Genomic DNA, 17,298 nt, shown 5'->3' with positions numbered 1-17,298 from the left:
AGCCATCTTCCCAGGCCCAGGCCTGATAACTTTTAAGTGATGCTGCAGCATCTTTTAATAAGGTGAAATTTCCCTTCTTTCCTGTTGCACACACGTATACACACACACACACACACACACACACAAACACAGGGCCTGGCTCTGTTCTTGAGCTTCTTTTTTGCTCAAGGCTAGCTCTACCACTTAAGCCACAGCTCCACTTTTTTGGTAATTTATTGGAGATGACTTTCCTGCCCTGCCCAGTCTGGCTTCAAACTGTAATCCTCAGCTCTCAGACTCTTGAATAGCTAGGATTATAGGCATGTTTCACTAGCACCCAGCTTCCGGTTTGCTTTTTTAAAAAGTATTTATTACTGGTAACTGATGTCCAGACATTAAAGAGTTATATTTAACTCTCAACTCCAGGCTCGTCTTCCTAGTTCTTCTCTGCATTAACTTGGGATTCTGACATGGCTCCTGTCTGGGTTTGCAAACAGAACAATTTGCCTCTTAGCCCAACTAGAACCTAGAACAAGGAAGTTTCAGACTCTCATTCTATCTGATGATAATAGATGTTTTCATAGTGACTTTTAAGAGATTCAAGATAAAAGAGTAATTCAAAGTACTACTCCATCTTTTTTTTTTTTTTTTTTTGCCAGTCCTAGGCCTGGGCCCTGTCCCTGAGGTGTCTTTTTGCACAAAGCTAGCACTCTACCACTTGAGTTAAAGCGTCACTTCCAGCTTTTTCTGTGTAATGTGGTACTGAGGAATCGAACCCAGGGCTTCATGCATGCAAGGCAAGCATTCTACCACTGAGCCACATTCCCAGCCAACTCCACCTTTTTAAGCAAAGCAGTTAAGTGATTTTTACATTTACAAAACTTAATTTCAGAAAGGTTAATTAGTATTTCTCAAGACCATAATAAAATTATAATTATAAATCCACTGTCATTTTGCTACTTACATTCTCATTAATAATTTATTTTGAATGAGAATAATTATAAAAGGGCAGATTCTTATAGATTTGAGTATATGAAACCCTGACAAATGACTCAAAACATTCTTGGTAATGTTAAAAGAAAGTTTTAAGAATGTAAAAAAAATAATGTGGAAAAAGTTTTAGCTTTTAATCTGAAAAATGAACAGTTGCAAGAAAAAAAGTTACAGAATATAACTGTATGTAAGTATAAACATTCACTTATAAAAATAGTCTCAGAAATAAATTACCTTTTAATCTTAAAAAAACATTTAAAAATCATAGCATACAATAATTTATATATGTATGCACTATGTTTACCCATTAGTTTTTTAAAACATCTGGGATAACATCCCAAAGTAAACAATGTTCATAAGACCATCTGGACAAAACTGCAGGCAAAAAAAAAAAGCATAAACATATGGAAAAACAGATTTTCTCCTTCCCTTCAGCAGAAAGGGATGACAAATGTCAAACCTAGATATGTCCACGCTTCAGTGTACGATGCTTTTCAGCACCACCTGGCTCTCCATGCACAGCCACCAAATATGGGCAGCACTGCCAGAAAGAACATGTCCACAGGGCAATGGCAATAAAAACTGTTTATTTCATGGTTAAATTGCCACTTCACACACGTGGCAAGGCTCTGTTGACTTTTATATGTCAGTCTGTGAGAAAATATCAACATCAACCATGTTATTGGGCGTGAGGATCAAATAGATCAGATCATTAATTTAACTGGAAAACAGAGTAACATTTTAGTTTTGCATTTTAAAAGTACAAGTTTTCTAATATATAACAAGTTAAATTGATTAATCAAATGTTTATGGGGTGTCAGACAATATATGAAGCACAATAGTAATTTATACTAAATTGCTTAGCCTATGGCTAGAACATAAGAATATTATATTAACAGCACTATTGTGTTAGGCCTTAAACTTATAGCATTAAACATTATTTCAGTAAATCCTCTGTAAACTAAGTATACATGTTGTCTATTTGTTTAGTATTGTATGCTCAACTGCGTATGGCAGCATATGCTTAATCAGCACCAGGGAGACTGACATGAGCTTGGTCCAGCCTGAGCTATGGAGAAGAATTTTGCTTCAAAAGAACAAACCAAAAGACAGAAAGAAAGAAAAGAAAAAATATCGGCTGAATATCTAGTTCAAAACAGAGGTATCAGACTAGCATTTCAATTATTTGACAAATATAGGTATGTATGTTTTAGTAGGACACAATTTATAACTTCTAAGAATGATTGTCATTTCCTTTATAGAGATGACAAAGCTTTCTCAGTTTGGAAGTGTAGATGTTTTAAAAACAACTCTCTTCTTCTTTCCAAACAGAAAATCTAATAGTCTAAAAACTAGACCTCAAGATGTTTTGCAATATAGTATAACTAAAAAGACAAAGCCACAACAACAAAAACAAACTGTGAAATTGTGATTATCAATTGCTTTGTTCATTTTAAGTTTATTTGCATTTACTTTTTTAAAAAGTACTACTTATATTTGAAAGCATTTTATTAAAAAGGATTTAATATATTCTACTGACACTGTCATCAGAAAGCCCCTTACACAGTACAAGCTTAAAAGACAAAGAACATTGAGAGGAAACTGAGGTAGTGTAGCGAACATTTTTGTTTTATTTTTCATTTCTAGTTCTAGGTACAGAATACAGGGCCTATGCAATCACTCATTTTACTGATGTGCTACAACTCCAGCATTCTAATATTTTTATTTTTATTTATTTTTTCAGTCATGGAGCTTGAACTCTAGGCCTGGGCACTGTCCCTCAGCTCTTCAGCTCAAGGCTAGTGCTCTACCACTTGAGCCACAGCATCACTTGCTGTTTTCTGGTGGTTTATTAGAGATAAAGAGTCTCATGGACTTTCCTGCCCTGGCTGGCTTTTAACCTTGATCCTCAGATCTCAGCCTCCTGAGTAGTTAGGATTACAAGCATGTGAGCCACCAGTGCCCAGCCTAATAGTTTTATTTTTTACTACCTAAATTTCTTAAGTATCTTTTATGGATCTGTAGTTGACTTTGAAGGCTGTAAGCCTACAGGGTCTGAGTACACAGAGTTGCTGGTTGAGTAAACCTCATAGGCATTTTTTTTTCCTTCCTTTCTTTCTTGATGCTGGTACTAAACTTTTTTTTTTCCCCTCAAGGTACAACTCCACTTCTGGCTTTTTGCTGGTCAATTGGAGATAAGTCTCATGGACTTTCTTGCCTAGGATGACTTCAAACCAAGATTTTCAGATCTCAGCTTTTTTTTTTTTTTGTCAGTCTTGGGGCTTGAACTCTGGGCCTGGGTGCTGTCCCTCAGCTCTTCAGCTCAAGGCTAATGCTCTACCACTGGAGCCACAGCACTACTTCCGCCTTTTTCTGTTTATGTGGTGCTGAGGAATCGAACCCAGGGCCTCATGCATGCAAGGCAAGCACTCTACCACTGAGACACCTTCCTAGTCCAGATTTCAGCCTCTTGCATAGCTAGGATTACAGGCACAAACCAAGCCCTCCTAGATCTTGTACAGACCTCTGATAATACAGGACAGAAAACTGGCTGAAGAGCCAGAAAAAATTAAACAATAAAAACACACCAAACCAACATACAAATTCAAAAATTTCTACCATAGTAATGATTTCAATACTCAAATATTAGACAATTGACTCTTTCATAAGACAAGTTAAAAGATACTAAATGATAAATGTACAAATAAAACCACTGGTCCTGGAATGTAGTTTAGTGATAGAGCATTTGCCTAGCATTCTTAAGACCCTAAGTTAGATTATAAGTACCACCAAAGAAAACAAAAACAAAACAAAAAAATTTTGGGGGGGTGGGGGGTCGTGGGGCCTGAACTCTGGGCCTGGGTGCTGTCCCTCAGCTCTTCAGCTCAAGGCTAGCACTCTACCACTTGAGCCACAGCACCACTTCCGGCTTTTTTTCTTTTTGCTTATGTGGTGCTGAGGAATCGAACCTAGGGCCTCATGCATGCAAGGCAAGCGCTCTACCACTGAGCCCCCTTCCCAGCCCTAAACAAAGCAAATTAAAAAAAAATACATAGTTGGGCATCCGTGGCTCATGCTTGTAATCTTATGTACTCAAAAAGGCTGAAATCTGAGAACTATGGGTTGAAACCAGCCAGGACAGGTAAGTTTGTGAGACTTATCTACAATTAGCCAGTTAAAGACAAAAAAGGCCAGGGCTGGGAATGTGGCTTAATGGTAGAGTGCTTGCCTACCATGCATGAAGCCCTGGGTTCGATTCCTCAGTACCACGTAAACAGAAAATGCCAGAAGTGGAGCTGTGGCTCAAGTGGTAGAGCACTAGCTTTGAGTACAGAGAGGCCCAGGGACAGAACCCAAGCCCTGAGTTCAAACCCCAGAACTGGCATTTAAAATATGCGCGCGCGCGTGTGTGTGTGTGTGTGTGTGTGTGTGTGTGTGTGTGTAACTATCTTTATAATCTTAGCAAATGTTTTCAAGAAATGTAAATTCAGGATTCCTGGATTTACATTTCTGCAGGTTAACTTAAGTTGCATTTCAAATATCCAATACCTTTTTTCCAACCCCTGGTATATACAGAAATAAGTTTTTAGTGCTCAATTTTGGAAACACAAATTTCTGAGCAGGACATTACTTTATAGCAGAACAAACTTACTTAAAAAAAAGAAAGTATCAAATAACATTCAAATTGCTACTATGAACGGTCATAATATATTTAATCTCAAATATCCACTATACAATTTACTGCTTTAGTTTCAAATGAAGGTTCAGAAAACTTACACCTTCTACAACCAAAAGAACTGGGGGTTCAGAATGTAGCTTAATGGTACATGCTTGATGCCTTGGGTTTAATTCCTTGGGACCACATACAAAATAAATAAACCAAAAGAACCAACATAATTCATGACATTTGTATACCAGAATTTATAATTTTTAACAGAATATGCTTAATTATTTTGAGTCTTGTTTAAAATGGTTTACCACCAGCATTAAAACTGAGTCAAATTTACTTGTCTAGAAAAGAATGTGGAACTGTCAATTATCTGTCTAGTTAACAGAAAGCAATCAAAACCAGTATTTTAACAGAATTTTATCAGAATTTCTGTATTCTGTAAGTACTTGTAGAATAGACGGATGAAGTAACATTATCTCATGAGTCTTTTAGGAAACACAGATCACTTTTTAACAATAAACTTTTTTTTTTTTTTAGGTTGCAGATTCACAGCAAAATTGAGCCATTTGCCTCTGTCCCACAAGTGGCTAGCTTTCCCCATGACCAACATCTCCACTAGAATGGTTCTTCTGTTATAAATGATGAACCCAAAGTCCAGAGTTTGCACGAGGCCCACTCTTGTGGTGGAGTTTATGGATCTGGACAAATGCATAATGACACACATCCATCCCTGTGTCATCAGAGTCATTTCACTGCCCTAAAAATTCTCTCTTCTGATTTGCCTATTCATTATCCTCCCTATTTTTCCCAGCCGACACCACAGACCCCACCGACCAATCTTTTTATCATGTGCAGCTTTTAGGTCTAACTTTAGTAACACTTATTTCTGACTGAGTTTCATAAAAAATGTTTATTTGACCTTTTTCAATCTTGTGTTATAGAGGACCTTTTCATTATGTATATAAAGTGGAGGGAGGGGTTTGGTTTGGTTTTTTGTTTTTTCAGCAAATCTGAACATCAGATGTGAAATCTACACAGCTGTAAGCATTCTTCTGGGAACCTGCACTAGGGTTCATCTCAACTGCTTAATGCAATTACCTAACCCAGTCATGTAGTAATAATGTAATTTGCCCATTTCTACAGCTGAAAAGAAGTTTAATCTTGAAAAGGAAAATTTTGCTTCCTCATAACTTCCCTACCTTGAAACTGCATCATAATTAGCTTACCTGTTTATTCTCCAAATCAAACTGCCAGTTAACCGTTCTCCTTAGAAATATGTATTTAGTCATATGACATTAGTGTAATGAATAGGCAGATGTGTGTGTGAGTGTGTGTGTGTGTGTGTGTGTATGCATTCCTGTTTTCATATTACAAGTAACCTATCTAAAATACAAAACTGCCTTCAGGAAACACTCTAAATTAACACTGCTTTAACCAATTCTCCTACTTATCTACTAAGTTTCACTTCTCACCATCCCCAGCACCACAAAACTCCTTTCTGCTCTGTACAATTCCCTAGAACTATTTAAAAGCTATTTCCTCTGCCTGGAACATACCTTTTCCCTTTTGGTCTAGATGGTTTACAAAGCTTCTTTTCCAAACAAATTTTTCCAAACAAAATTTCCTTGCTGTTAGTCTATATTAGATACTATTCCAGAATGTTCTTATTAGTCTACTGCACGTGCTTCATTATGGCACTATTTAAGCAAGCAATAACAAATTATGATTTCTCTATATCCTTTACAACATTTTATATTCCTTCTGAATTACCATGTACCAACATTTTTACATGTCTTCAGTTACTATTTTAAAAAAACTGCAAAATCAGATCCAGAATTCTTACAAATGTTAATATCAACTTCCTTCCTTCCCTCCTCCCCTCACCATTTTGTGTGTGTGTGTGTGTGTGCGTGTGTGCGTGCGTGCATGCGTGTGTGTGCGCGCGCGCTCCGCTGTAGGGCTAGAACTCAGGGCCTAGGCACTGACCCTGATATTTTTGCTCAAGGCCACTTTGAGCCACAGCAGCACTTCTGGTTTTCTGGTGGTTAACTGGAGATAAGGTCTCATGGACTTTCCTGCCCAGGCTGGCTTTGAACCACAATCCTCAGATTTCAGCCTCTGGACAAGCTAGAATTACAGACTTGAGATACCAGTGCTTGGTTTAATGTCAACTTTCGTCTATGATTTGCCAAGAATGTTCTAAAAATACCCTTGAAGCTTCATACTAGAGTATAGCAGATTACTAATCTAAAACACTTAAAAATGCCTTGGGATCTTACTTCAAATCAAACTTGCCTGTTAAATCCTGTAGCTTGGCCCACAAAGAGAAACACATTTTTCTCTGGAACTTCTGGCCACCAAGAACTCAGAACTCTGCTATTCTGGAGACTCTGCTCACTCTCAAACTACTTCAAAAGCGCATGTGCCAAGAATTCTGAAGGCTTCTGTTCTGAAGGCTTCCACAGAGTCAAACAAGGTATACTCAGTGCCTACCGCCACCTGAAGTGATTTCTTCTCTCCTCTCCACCTGCCCCAAATTCGGTTCTCTGAGAGTCAGCCTGAAAGCCAGCTCCAGGATTTCTTTCCTTTTCAAGTGATCATTACATGCACCATATCAATTAAAACAGAAATCTTGCTCTGCTTGTATTCTCATTACTTTTTTTTTTTTTTTTGGGTCCGGGCGTGGGGCCTGAACTTTGGGCCTGGGTGCTGTCCTCAGCTCTTCAGCTCAAGGCTAGCGCTCTACCACTTGAGCTACAGCGCCACTTCCGGCTTTTTTCTTTTTTTTTTTTTTGGGCCCGGCGTGGGGCCTGAAATCGGGGCTGGGCGCTGTCCCTCAGCCCTTCAGCTCAAGGCTAGCACTCTACCACTTGAGCCACAGCACCATTTCCGGCTTTTTTCTTATGTGGTGCTGAGGAATTGAACCCAGGGCCTCGAGCATGCAAGGCAAGTGCTCTACCACTGAGCCACCTTCCCAGCCCCCGGCTTTTTTCTTATGTGGTGCGGAGGAATCGAACCCAGGGCCTCAGGCATGCAAGGCAAGTGCTCTACCACTGAGCCAACTTCCCAGCCCCTTATTACTTTTTTATATCACATCTTTCAGCTCTCTTGAGGTTGAAAACTTGGTCTCAGGGGGTTGAAAACTTGGTCTCCAGCTGGTGGCATTATTTGGGAAGACACTAGGTGTGGCCTAGCTAAAGAAAGTAGATCACTAAGAGTGTGACTTTGAGGTTGTACCCTTGCCTTAGCCCCTTGGTGACTTGCTTTCTCTACTTCTTGGCCATCAGAAGGTGTACAACCTTGCTCTAGCACATGTTTGCTGCCGTGATGTGTCCTGCCTCACCAGAAGGATATCCTGCCGACTGAAACCTCAGAAACTGTGAGCCGAAATAAATCTCTCTTTTTGAGTTGTTTCTATCAGGTTTATCACACTGATTTTTTTTAAAGGACTCCCTTGCTTACTGTCATAAATATTCCAGAAATTTGTAAAATCGAATCAAAATCAGACTAGCTTTGTCCTTGAACTCAGGTTTTAAAAAAATGCAGAAAAAGCCAAGTGTCAGTGGCTGTAATCATAGATACTTAGGAAACTGAGATCTGAGGATCCAAGTCCAAAGCCAGCCTGGGCAGGAAAGTCCATGAGACTCTTATCTCCAATTACCTACTTATAAAGCCAGAAATGGAGCTGTAGTTCAAGTGGTAGAGTGTCAGCTTTGAGCAAAAAGCTAAGGCAGGGTGGGGGTAGGGGATGGGGAAGGGATGGAAAGGGGAAACAAAGGAGGAGGCAACAATGCTTGATAAGAAATGTACTCATTATCTTGTCCATGTAATTGTAACGCCTCTGTAGTATATTCACTATTAAAAAAAAAAAAAAGAGGAGGGGGAAGCTAAGGCATTGTACACAGGCCCTGAGTTCAAGCCCCAGTACCAACACACACACACACACACACACACACACAGCCAGAGAAAACAATTTCTATAATTGTAGTTTCATCAATATTTATATTATATGTCTAATATTATGGCAAACAAAACAAATGCAATGTGCATGCCCTTCTCAGGAGACAGCAAGTAAGGCCAACTTCATTTGCTGACATATTAAATATCTTTCATCACCACATTTTCCTGCTTTTTTGTTTTGTTTTTTGCTGGTCTGAGACTTGAACTCTGGGCCTGGGCTCTGCCTCTTTCTTTTGCTCAAGATTAGTGCTCTACCATGGTGCCACTTCCGGCTTTTTCTGAGTAGTTTATTGGAAATAAGAGCTTCATGGACTTTACTCCTCAGACTGCTTCCAACTCCTCAGATGCCAGCCTAGGATTACAGACGTGAGTCACCAGCATCTGGCTTTCCTGCTTCTTTATGAGAGCAGAAGTGGAACCATGGCTAGCATCCCTGCCACAAAGAATTCAACAAATGGCCGTTGAATAAGTAAATGAATAAGTAATAAAAAGTAGTGACTCTCTTGCTGTCCCGGAGGCTGGGCTTACTGCCTCCTTCTCCAACCTCTCCATTACTCTTTCATTAGTGATACACAGCTAAGAAAGACACCTATGATAGAAAATAATTGGCAGCTATGTTTTTCTTTTGTCTTGGTACTTGTACTCTTAGATAACTTTTTAGTTTCTGTTGTCTAATTGTTTGTTTTTTTGTGTGTGTACTGGTAATGTGGCTTGAACTCAGGGCCTGGCACTTTCGCTTGACTTTTTCACTCAAGGCTAGTGCTCTACCTCTTGAGCTACACCTCCACTTCCAGCTTTTTGCTAGTTAACTAGAGAGATAGAGTCTCTTAGATATGTCTGCCTGGGCTGACTTCAAATTATAATCTTTAGATATCAGTGAGATGATTAGCTGGATTACAGGTATGAAGCCACAAGTGCCTAGCTTGTTGCCACTTTCTATCTGGGGTAGGGAACCTTTTCTCTGCCAAGGGCCACTTATTTAGAATATCATTTTAAATTATCAGTGTAAGCCAGGTGCTAGAGACTCATGCCTATGATTCTAGCTATTAAGGACACTGAGATCTGAGCACCTCAGTTCAAAGCCAGCCAGGGCAGAAAAATCTGAGACTCTTATCTCAATTAACTACCAAAAAGCCAGAACTGGAGCTGTAGTTCAAATGTAGTAGAGTGGGGTTGAGAATGGAGCTTAGTGGTAAGTGCTTGCTTAGCATGTATGAACACAAAACCTAGCCTTGAACACAAAACCTCAGGGACGACACCCAGGTGCTGAGTTCAAGCCTTAGGGTGATGCATGTGTATGCACATGCGCACAAGCACACACATGCAATTATAAAGGCAGACAGCTGTGGGCAGCTTACAAGAAGCATATGTGTTTGTCCCACTGAGTACCAAATGATTTTGAGATTTCAGATGGCCCACCACTGTCTAAATACTTTAATTCTGCTTCAAAAGCACCTCGAACTTACTATGTACGTTTAGTGTCCCTTGCTTAGATATTCAATGTCCTGAAATTTGTACTTAATTCTTCTCACTCTCCTTTACCTTCTTTCCACCAAGATTGTACTAGACTCTCACCTGCCCCACCACAATAGCCTCCTAGAAGTGCCCATCCCTTCCCCTAGTGGGGGTTGAGCTCAGGACCTCACCACTGCTAGGGAAGTACTTTACCACTTGAGTTATACACCCAGTATTACTTTAACCTTCTTAATGACTCCTACTCTTAATCCTGCCCTCCTATGTCATCTTTTTTTCCCCAAAACTGAAGTGACTATGATTTTCCCTTGCTTACAACAAATTTAATAACTTCCCTTACAATTCCAATCAAATACACATTATTTACCATGGAATTCCTTATGGCCCACCAGACTCATTCTTCTCTCTTCTAATAAACCACACTTCAGCCACACTGCCTTTGCTGTCTTTCTTTTGCACACACCAGACCTTAAGTATTTTCTTATAATTTTTTCTGACTATAAACCCCAAGACAGCAAGAAAAATCTATTTTTATTTCTCTACTACAGACTGAGTATAATGCCTAGCACTTTCTATATTTGGATGAAGAAACTGGTACCCTATATACTTTTTTTTTTTTTGTCGGTCAGGAGGCCTGAACTCTGGGCCTGAGGCACTGTCTCTCAGCTCAGTTCAAGGCTAGCACTCTACTACTTGAGCCACAACACCACTTCCTGCTTATGTGGTGCTGAGGAATTGAACCCAGGGCCTCATGGATGCAAGGCAAGCACTCTACCACTGAGCCACCTTCCCAGCCCCACCCTATATACTTTTAATTTATATTAATATATACCATATATTTCTCATGTTAGGTAACAGTCTATACATATCAATATACAATATTCTTTTTTTTAAGTCCAAGACCAGGACTCAAACTTGATACTTGATGCTTTTGCTCACTGGCTGGCACTCTACCAACTGAGCCATACCTCTAATCCCTCAACATGGAATATATAATGCATTATTGTCATGTGATAAAGGTTTGGGCTGGCTTTTGATCCAGTTTCCTGATAAGTAGTCTCTAAAATTTTGCAGTTTCCAGAGCATCACAAAGGTTTGCCAAATTATTCGTATGGGTCTTTTCATAGTGGGTTTGTCATTCATAGTGTCATTCATAATGGTAATATGGAAGATCACTAGACAGATTCTACTAAGGAGCTGACTCAGATCAGACATGGTAGCTCATACCTACAATCTCAGCTACTTGGGAGGTTTGGGATTTAAGATCAGTAGTTGTCAGTTAGATGCCAGCCCTTAAGCCCTGCAAGACCTTATCCAAAAAATAACTAAAGCAAAACAGGGGTAGGGTTGTTGCTCACGTGGCAGAGAGTCATTAACTAGTCCATTAGTACACATGAAGACCTGAGTTGAAATACACAGCGGGGAGGGGGGAGATAGAGATACAACTCAAGGGGGGCTGCCCATGCTGGAAAGACAAACCATGTGACTAGATGGTCAAGGTAACAGAAATCAAAGTAGCCAATGATTCAATCCATCAAGCCCACTAATGAAACCTCAGTAAAAGTTTGGAACACTAAGAGCTTCCCTACACAGACTGCTACACACCCCTGTGGGTATGGATATGAGGACGGGTATGGGTGTAAGGATGAGAGGTGGTAGCCTCACTCCCTGTGGAATGGACCCAGAAGTCTTGTACCTGGCAGATCTTGCCCCGTATCTCTCTTGATGTATTGTGAAGTATATTCTTCTGTGTTACCAGAAAATTATAATTGTGAAGTATATCCCTTACCTGAATTCCTAAATTATTCTAGCAAATTAGCAAATGTGAAGAGGGTAGGAATGGCCCAAATTTGTAGCCAGGGGCCTAGACATGCTTGAGCTTTTGGCTGGTGCCTGATGTGAGAGCAGTCTTGTGGGCAACTTGAGCCTTTAGCAGGGCAGTCTGGCTACATCTAGGAGTTAGAATCTGAACTATGATTATGTAACAAACAGCAACAGATACTAGCAACCGAAATGTGTCACGAGCTGAATGCAAGTGTTTTTACACACATTATTTCTAAATATTTTCAAAATATTATTTCTAAGCCTCACAATATGATCACATAATAATCAAAATGTCCCACAGCCAATAAGTAAGAAAACCTAAGTACAAATTCAGGACTGTCTGGTTTAAAAGCCCATGACACAGTCACTCAATACTTCTACTTCTCCTATTGTTAGGTAAACATCTCACAAAGCAATATATGAGACTGCTAGCTAAGGCTTTGTGATATTACATCCTTGTTCAAATTATAGACTGCAATATCACAGTGAAATCTAGGGCACTCCACAAATTTGTTTTATACGAAGTATGAAATATCATATTTTAATATGAATTCTTTTAACTGCTTCACTTACTTGTTTGTGTTTTAGAAAAATGTTTCTGGAGAAAATCAACAATCTGAGCCAAAACCTTCTTATTACAATGTGTTGATAATTTTTCATCACATTCGTAACACCTGAAAAAATATAAATATAAACTTTAAGCAAATATTATGACTATACTTCCAGTAAGTTTGCATATCAGGTAACAAAGTTGATATACAAACACTTTTTGCCTCTCTTCTTTTGGCACATTCTGAAATGTACTCTTTTGTCTTATAAGAAAATTGGCAGAGAACACAATGTGGAAGGCATTAGCTAAACCCAGAGAAATAAGCTAGAAGAGTTCATACAAAGCCTTCTACTTTAAATGAAAGGTTCTGCAGTTTACCCCGAATGAAATGGAATGCCATGAGGGGTTTTTAAGCAGGGCAGGAGTATGGCCCAATTTATATTTTAAAAACATCACTCTGACTATGTGATAAACTAGACTGGAGGACATCAGGAATAGAAGCAGAGCAGTACAGCAGCATGAATCTGGAGCAAAGGAGACATACTGAATTATCTATGTCCAGGCAGAAACAGCTTTACATTCAATATGAAAGATGAGGGATACCAAAGAGTCAAAATAACTGCCACGAGAAGAGAGTAGTAGGGTAGCACATATTAGTGATTTGAAGTATGGACTAACTGTTTCCCAGGGGACAGTAACCCAATACTCAGACATGTTTTGTTTACTTCCTGGCTGTTTCTGGCAGTAGAGGCCAGAGAAGCTGCTAACTGTCCTATAAAGTCAATGGTGCTAAGATGAAGAAACCTTGGTGAATATAAAACAAGACTCGCTGTTAGTTGATAATGTTTAAATTAACTGGTAATAGGGATACAGGAACACATTATTGTTATTGTTATTATTATTATTATTATTGTTATTGTCAGTCGTGGGGCTTGAACTCTGGGCTTGGGCACTGTCCCTCAGCTCTTCAGCTCAAGGCTAGTGTTCTACCACTTGAGCTACAGCACCACTTCCGGCCTTTTCTGTTTATATGGTGCTAAGGAATTGAACCCGGGCCTCGTGCATATAAAACAAACACTCTACCACTGAGCCACTTTCCAGCCCCACATTAAACTATTTTGTCTACTTCTGTTAGAAAGCTAGCAATTAAAATGAGATGAAAGGAAGAAAGAAGAAAGAAAGAAAAGAAGGAAGGAAGGAAAGAAAGAAAGAAAGAAAGAAAGAAAGAAAGAAAGAAAGAAAGAAAGAAAGAAAGAGGTAAGAAAGAAAGAAAGGCCAAAATATCTGTAGGCTTGTAGCTTGATTATTCAGCAATAGACAAAGACAAAGCTTTTTATCGTTTGGAGCTGATCTGTAGACAGTTAGGTAAAGTATTTTTATAAGTACACTTCTTTTTAGAATACTACTTGTAATTAAGTTTTATTTGTGGTTTTAGTATTAAGATGTATCTTTTCTATATTACCCCTACTTTCTTTATCATCATGGGATCTAATGGTCATATAAGAATATTTATTTGGCCAGGCATTGGTGGCTCATGCCTATAATTGTAGCTACTCAGGAGGCTGAGGATCACAGTTCAAAACCAGGCAGGCAGGAAAATCTGTGAGACTCTTCTCTCCAATTAACTACCAGAAAACCAGGAGTGCTCGCCTTGAGCAGACAAGCTGCCTCATGTGGTCAGTCTTCCTCACTGTAACTACTAGTGATCCTGAGATTATTAATGGCTATAAAGTAGACTTGGATTCATTTTCAAAATGCATTTAAATACTTAACCTGCTCAATACAATCTCCCTCTGCTTCGGAGATGTGATACAGAAAATAGTACCAAAAACATTTTTTCTCAACAGACCAAGTTGGAATTCAAACAATTTAGGTACAATTGTCAGGCTTTCACCATATTAGATGTGCAATATTTAACTTACTTGACTTGTGACAAAAATAGTAAGAATATAAAATAATTGTTGATTTACAAAATACTGAGATGTCAAGAAATGTTTGCTAATATAGTTGATTTGCTACATAATCCACTGTTTTAACTTTTATATAACAAAAAGAACAAGTAAATAAAAATCAGGATCATTGCAGAGAATTTAGAGTTAAAAAAAGACAGTTCAAAATAACAATGTGATGGATGCCTACTCAAAACAACAAAAAAATTTAAATTGAGTTTTTGGTATACAACAGGCACTATACAAAGTGCTTACACGATCTAATTATTTTAAGTGGATCTTCATAGAGTATATGTTCTTTCTACAGGAGGGCTCATAAATCAGTACTTTAGTAGAAGTATAGGGAAAATGAATCTTCAACAGACAACTTTGAGTACTTAGAAAAATTCATCAACAGGTTAACTTTAAGTTTAAAGCATGATTGAACTCTGTTTAGGTTTCAGCATGACCAATAGGAAGAAATACAGTAGCCCTGATTGAATAGGTATGGTTTAAGAGAGGACTGGTAGCAGCTATGGATGTATTAAATACTCCTGTGTGACTCTGACATGAAGTCAGACATAAGAACCAATGCTCAAAGCAGTCTTGCAACCACTGTAAGTACCTCTTTATTGCCCCAATTAAATAACCAAATCTGTGATTTACCTTCCTTTTTATACAGTTCAGGTCTCTCTACTTTAACCTGGCTTTCCATTGAACCTAAATTAATGAAGTTTTGTACTGAAATTGTTTCTTATATTGTTGTTGTTGTTTCACAATCAGGAAGAAAAAAAAATTGCACAGCAGTTAAATTCCTATAAAAAACATTTGACAAGCTTATATAGCTTCTTGTTATAGGAAAATAATTCTACAAGCCCACAAAAATGATTTTAATTATTTTCATTTTACTATAAATCTAACATACGTATAAAAAGTAGTAAATTAATCATCTTTCTAACTCTATGTAAATATAAAAGCAAAATAAATTATATTAAGTATAGATAAAATATCTTGGTGCCAGTGGCTTACTCCTGTAATCCTCACTAATCAGGAGGCTGAGATATGAGGATTGAGGTTCACCACAAGGATAGGCAGACAAATTGGAGAGACTGATATCTCCAATTAACCACAAAAAAGTTGCAAGTGGAGGTATGGCTTCAGTAGCAGAGTGTCAGCCTTGAGTGAAAAAGCTAAGCAAGAGTGTGAGGCTCTGAGTTCAAGCCCTAGTACTAGCACAAAAGATAAATGAATAAAAGAGACATGCTAGGCACCAGTGGCTCTCACTGTAATCCTAGCTGCTCAGGAAGCCAAGATGTGAGAATCACAGTTCAAAGCCAACCCAGGCAGAAAAGTCGGTGAAACTCTTATCTCCAATTAACCAGAAAAAAAAGCCACAAATGGAGCTGTGGTTCAAGTGATAGAATGCTAGCCTTGAGCACAAAAGCTCAGGGACAGTGCCCAGGCTCTAAGTCACAGAACAAAAGAAAAAAAACATAAACTGATAAAATATCTTTAGTTTATCTTATAAAGTTCAAAGAAAAAGAGAAAGACTTTAGTTTGTTTGTTTGAGTGGACACAAGTACTAACAAATTTAACTTACCATATAATCCATGTACTCAGACTAACTGTAATACAATGCGAATCTGTTCTGCAACTCCGGAAGTGCTTCAATGAATGCTGGCCTTCTGAGTTTTTACCACATCCCTGAAGAGGAACAGATGACAGATGCATGATGTACATCCAAGCTTGTTTCATATTAACCAAAACTTAAATTGGCTCAAACATACTGAAAAGGTTTTGTCTTTAATTTCAGCAGGAAAGAATAGTTTCAGAAAACATACAGATTCTTATCCAACTTAAATTTTTTGGCAGAGGTTAACTTCCTTTTTTATTCTATAGTATTTAACTAAAACAATCATAAGCAAAGTTAATTTTCCGAACATTTAGAAAGGCCTACTACATCTTCTGTCTTGCACACTGTTGAACACTAAAGATCCTGGCAGGCCAGGGGGACCCTTGCTCCAAACATACATTTCCCAGTCCTGGACTCACCTCCACCCCAACCTCACTGAGAACTAATACAAGTAATTTCCCTCACTAGATACAGCAGGAAACCAGTCAATTCTAGTGAGCATGATGTGAGAGGAAGAAGTAAAGTCTAATGGATATTTCCAAGAAAGGTTTACATTTTTTGTTAAAGATGTACTCTTTCCTCCTCTTGATGATCTCTAGAGATTGTAACAGGAAGCATAAAGTCCGAATTATCTTCAGTCATCCTGAAGCCATAAAGTTGGGATGACACGAAAAAAATGAAAGAAATCTCAGTTTTGCCTTTGTTGTTGTTGTTTGGTACTGGTACCAAGGTCTGAACTCAGGGTCTCATGATCTCACTTGACTCAGCTTTTTTTTAAATTGTGACTGGCACTCTACCACTTGGGCCACATTTTTTGACTGACATTTTGCTAATTAACTAGAGAGTCTCTCAGATTTTGCTGCCCAGGCTGGCTTTAAACTGAGAGTCCGCAGGTATTAGCTTCCTGAATAGTTAGGATTACAGAGATAAGCCAGTGACACCAGGCTAAAATAGCAAAGTTTTACTGATCTTTCTCTTTAATTAACTAAGTTTAAAGTGTCCCTACTTCTGGACTTTCTATATTAGATAAGAAAGATTCTTTTTTTTTTTTTTTTGCTGGGTGCTAATGGCTCACTCCTCTAATCCTAGTTACTCAGGAAGCTGAGACCTGAGAATCACGGTTTGAAGCCAGCCCAGGCAGGAAAGGCCATGAGACTCTTATCTCCAACCAACTATTCAGAAAAAGCTGGAAGTGGCACTGTGACTCAAGCAGTAGAGCACTACCCTTAAGCAAAAAAAGTTTGAGCTCTGGGTTCAAGCCCCAGGACTGGCTTAAAAAAAAAAAAAA

General features: G+C 38.6%; 1 protein-coding gene across 1 annotated transcript in view; it reads right to left on the bottom strand.

Moving 5' to 3' along the window:
* Usp45 (ubiquitin specific peptidase 45) overlaps window positions 1–16,652 on the bottom strand; it is a 52,444-nt gene extending 35,792 nt beyond the window's left edge. Inside the window, exons 1-3 of the mRNA XM_013022381.1 lie at window positions 16,584–16,652; window positions 15,978–16,081; window positions 12,473–12,573 (exon numbers count right to left, since the gene is read on the bottom strand). Of these exons, the coding sequence (XP_012877835.1) occupies window positions 12,473–12,573; window positions 15,978–16,081; window positions 16,584–16,652 (274 nt within the window). The remainder of the gene's footprint in view (window positions 1–12,472; window positions 12,574–15,977; window positions 16,082–16,583) is intronic.
* Window positions 16,653–17,298: the final 646 nt, after the last annotated feature.

The sequence above is a fragment of the Dipodomys ordii genome, unplaced genomic scaffold (assembly GCF_000151885.1).
Source record: "Dipodomys ordii isolate 6190 unplaced genomic scaffold, Dord_2.0 Scaffold62, whole genome shotgun sequence".
NCBI lineage: Eukaryota > Metazoa > Chordata > Mammalia > Rodentia > Heteromyidae > Dipodomys > Dipodomys ordii.
The sequence above is the reverse complement of the archived record's forward strand: the minus strand, read 5'-3'. Positions and strand labels throughout refer to the sequence as shown.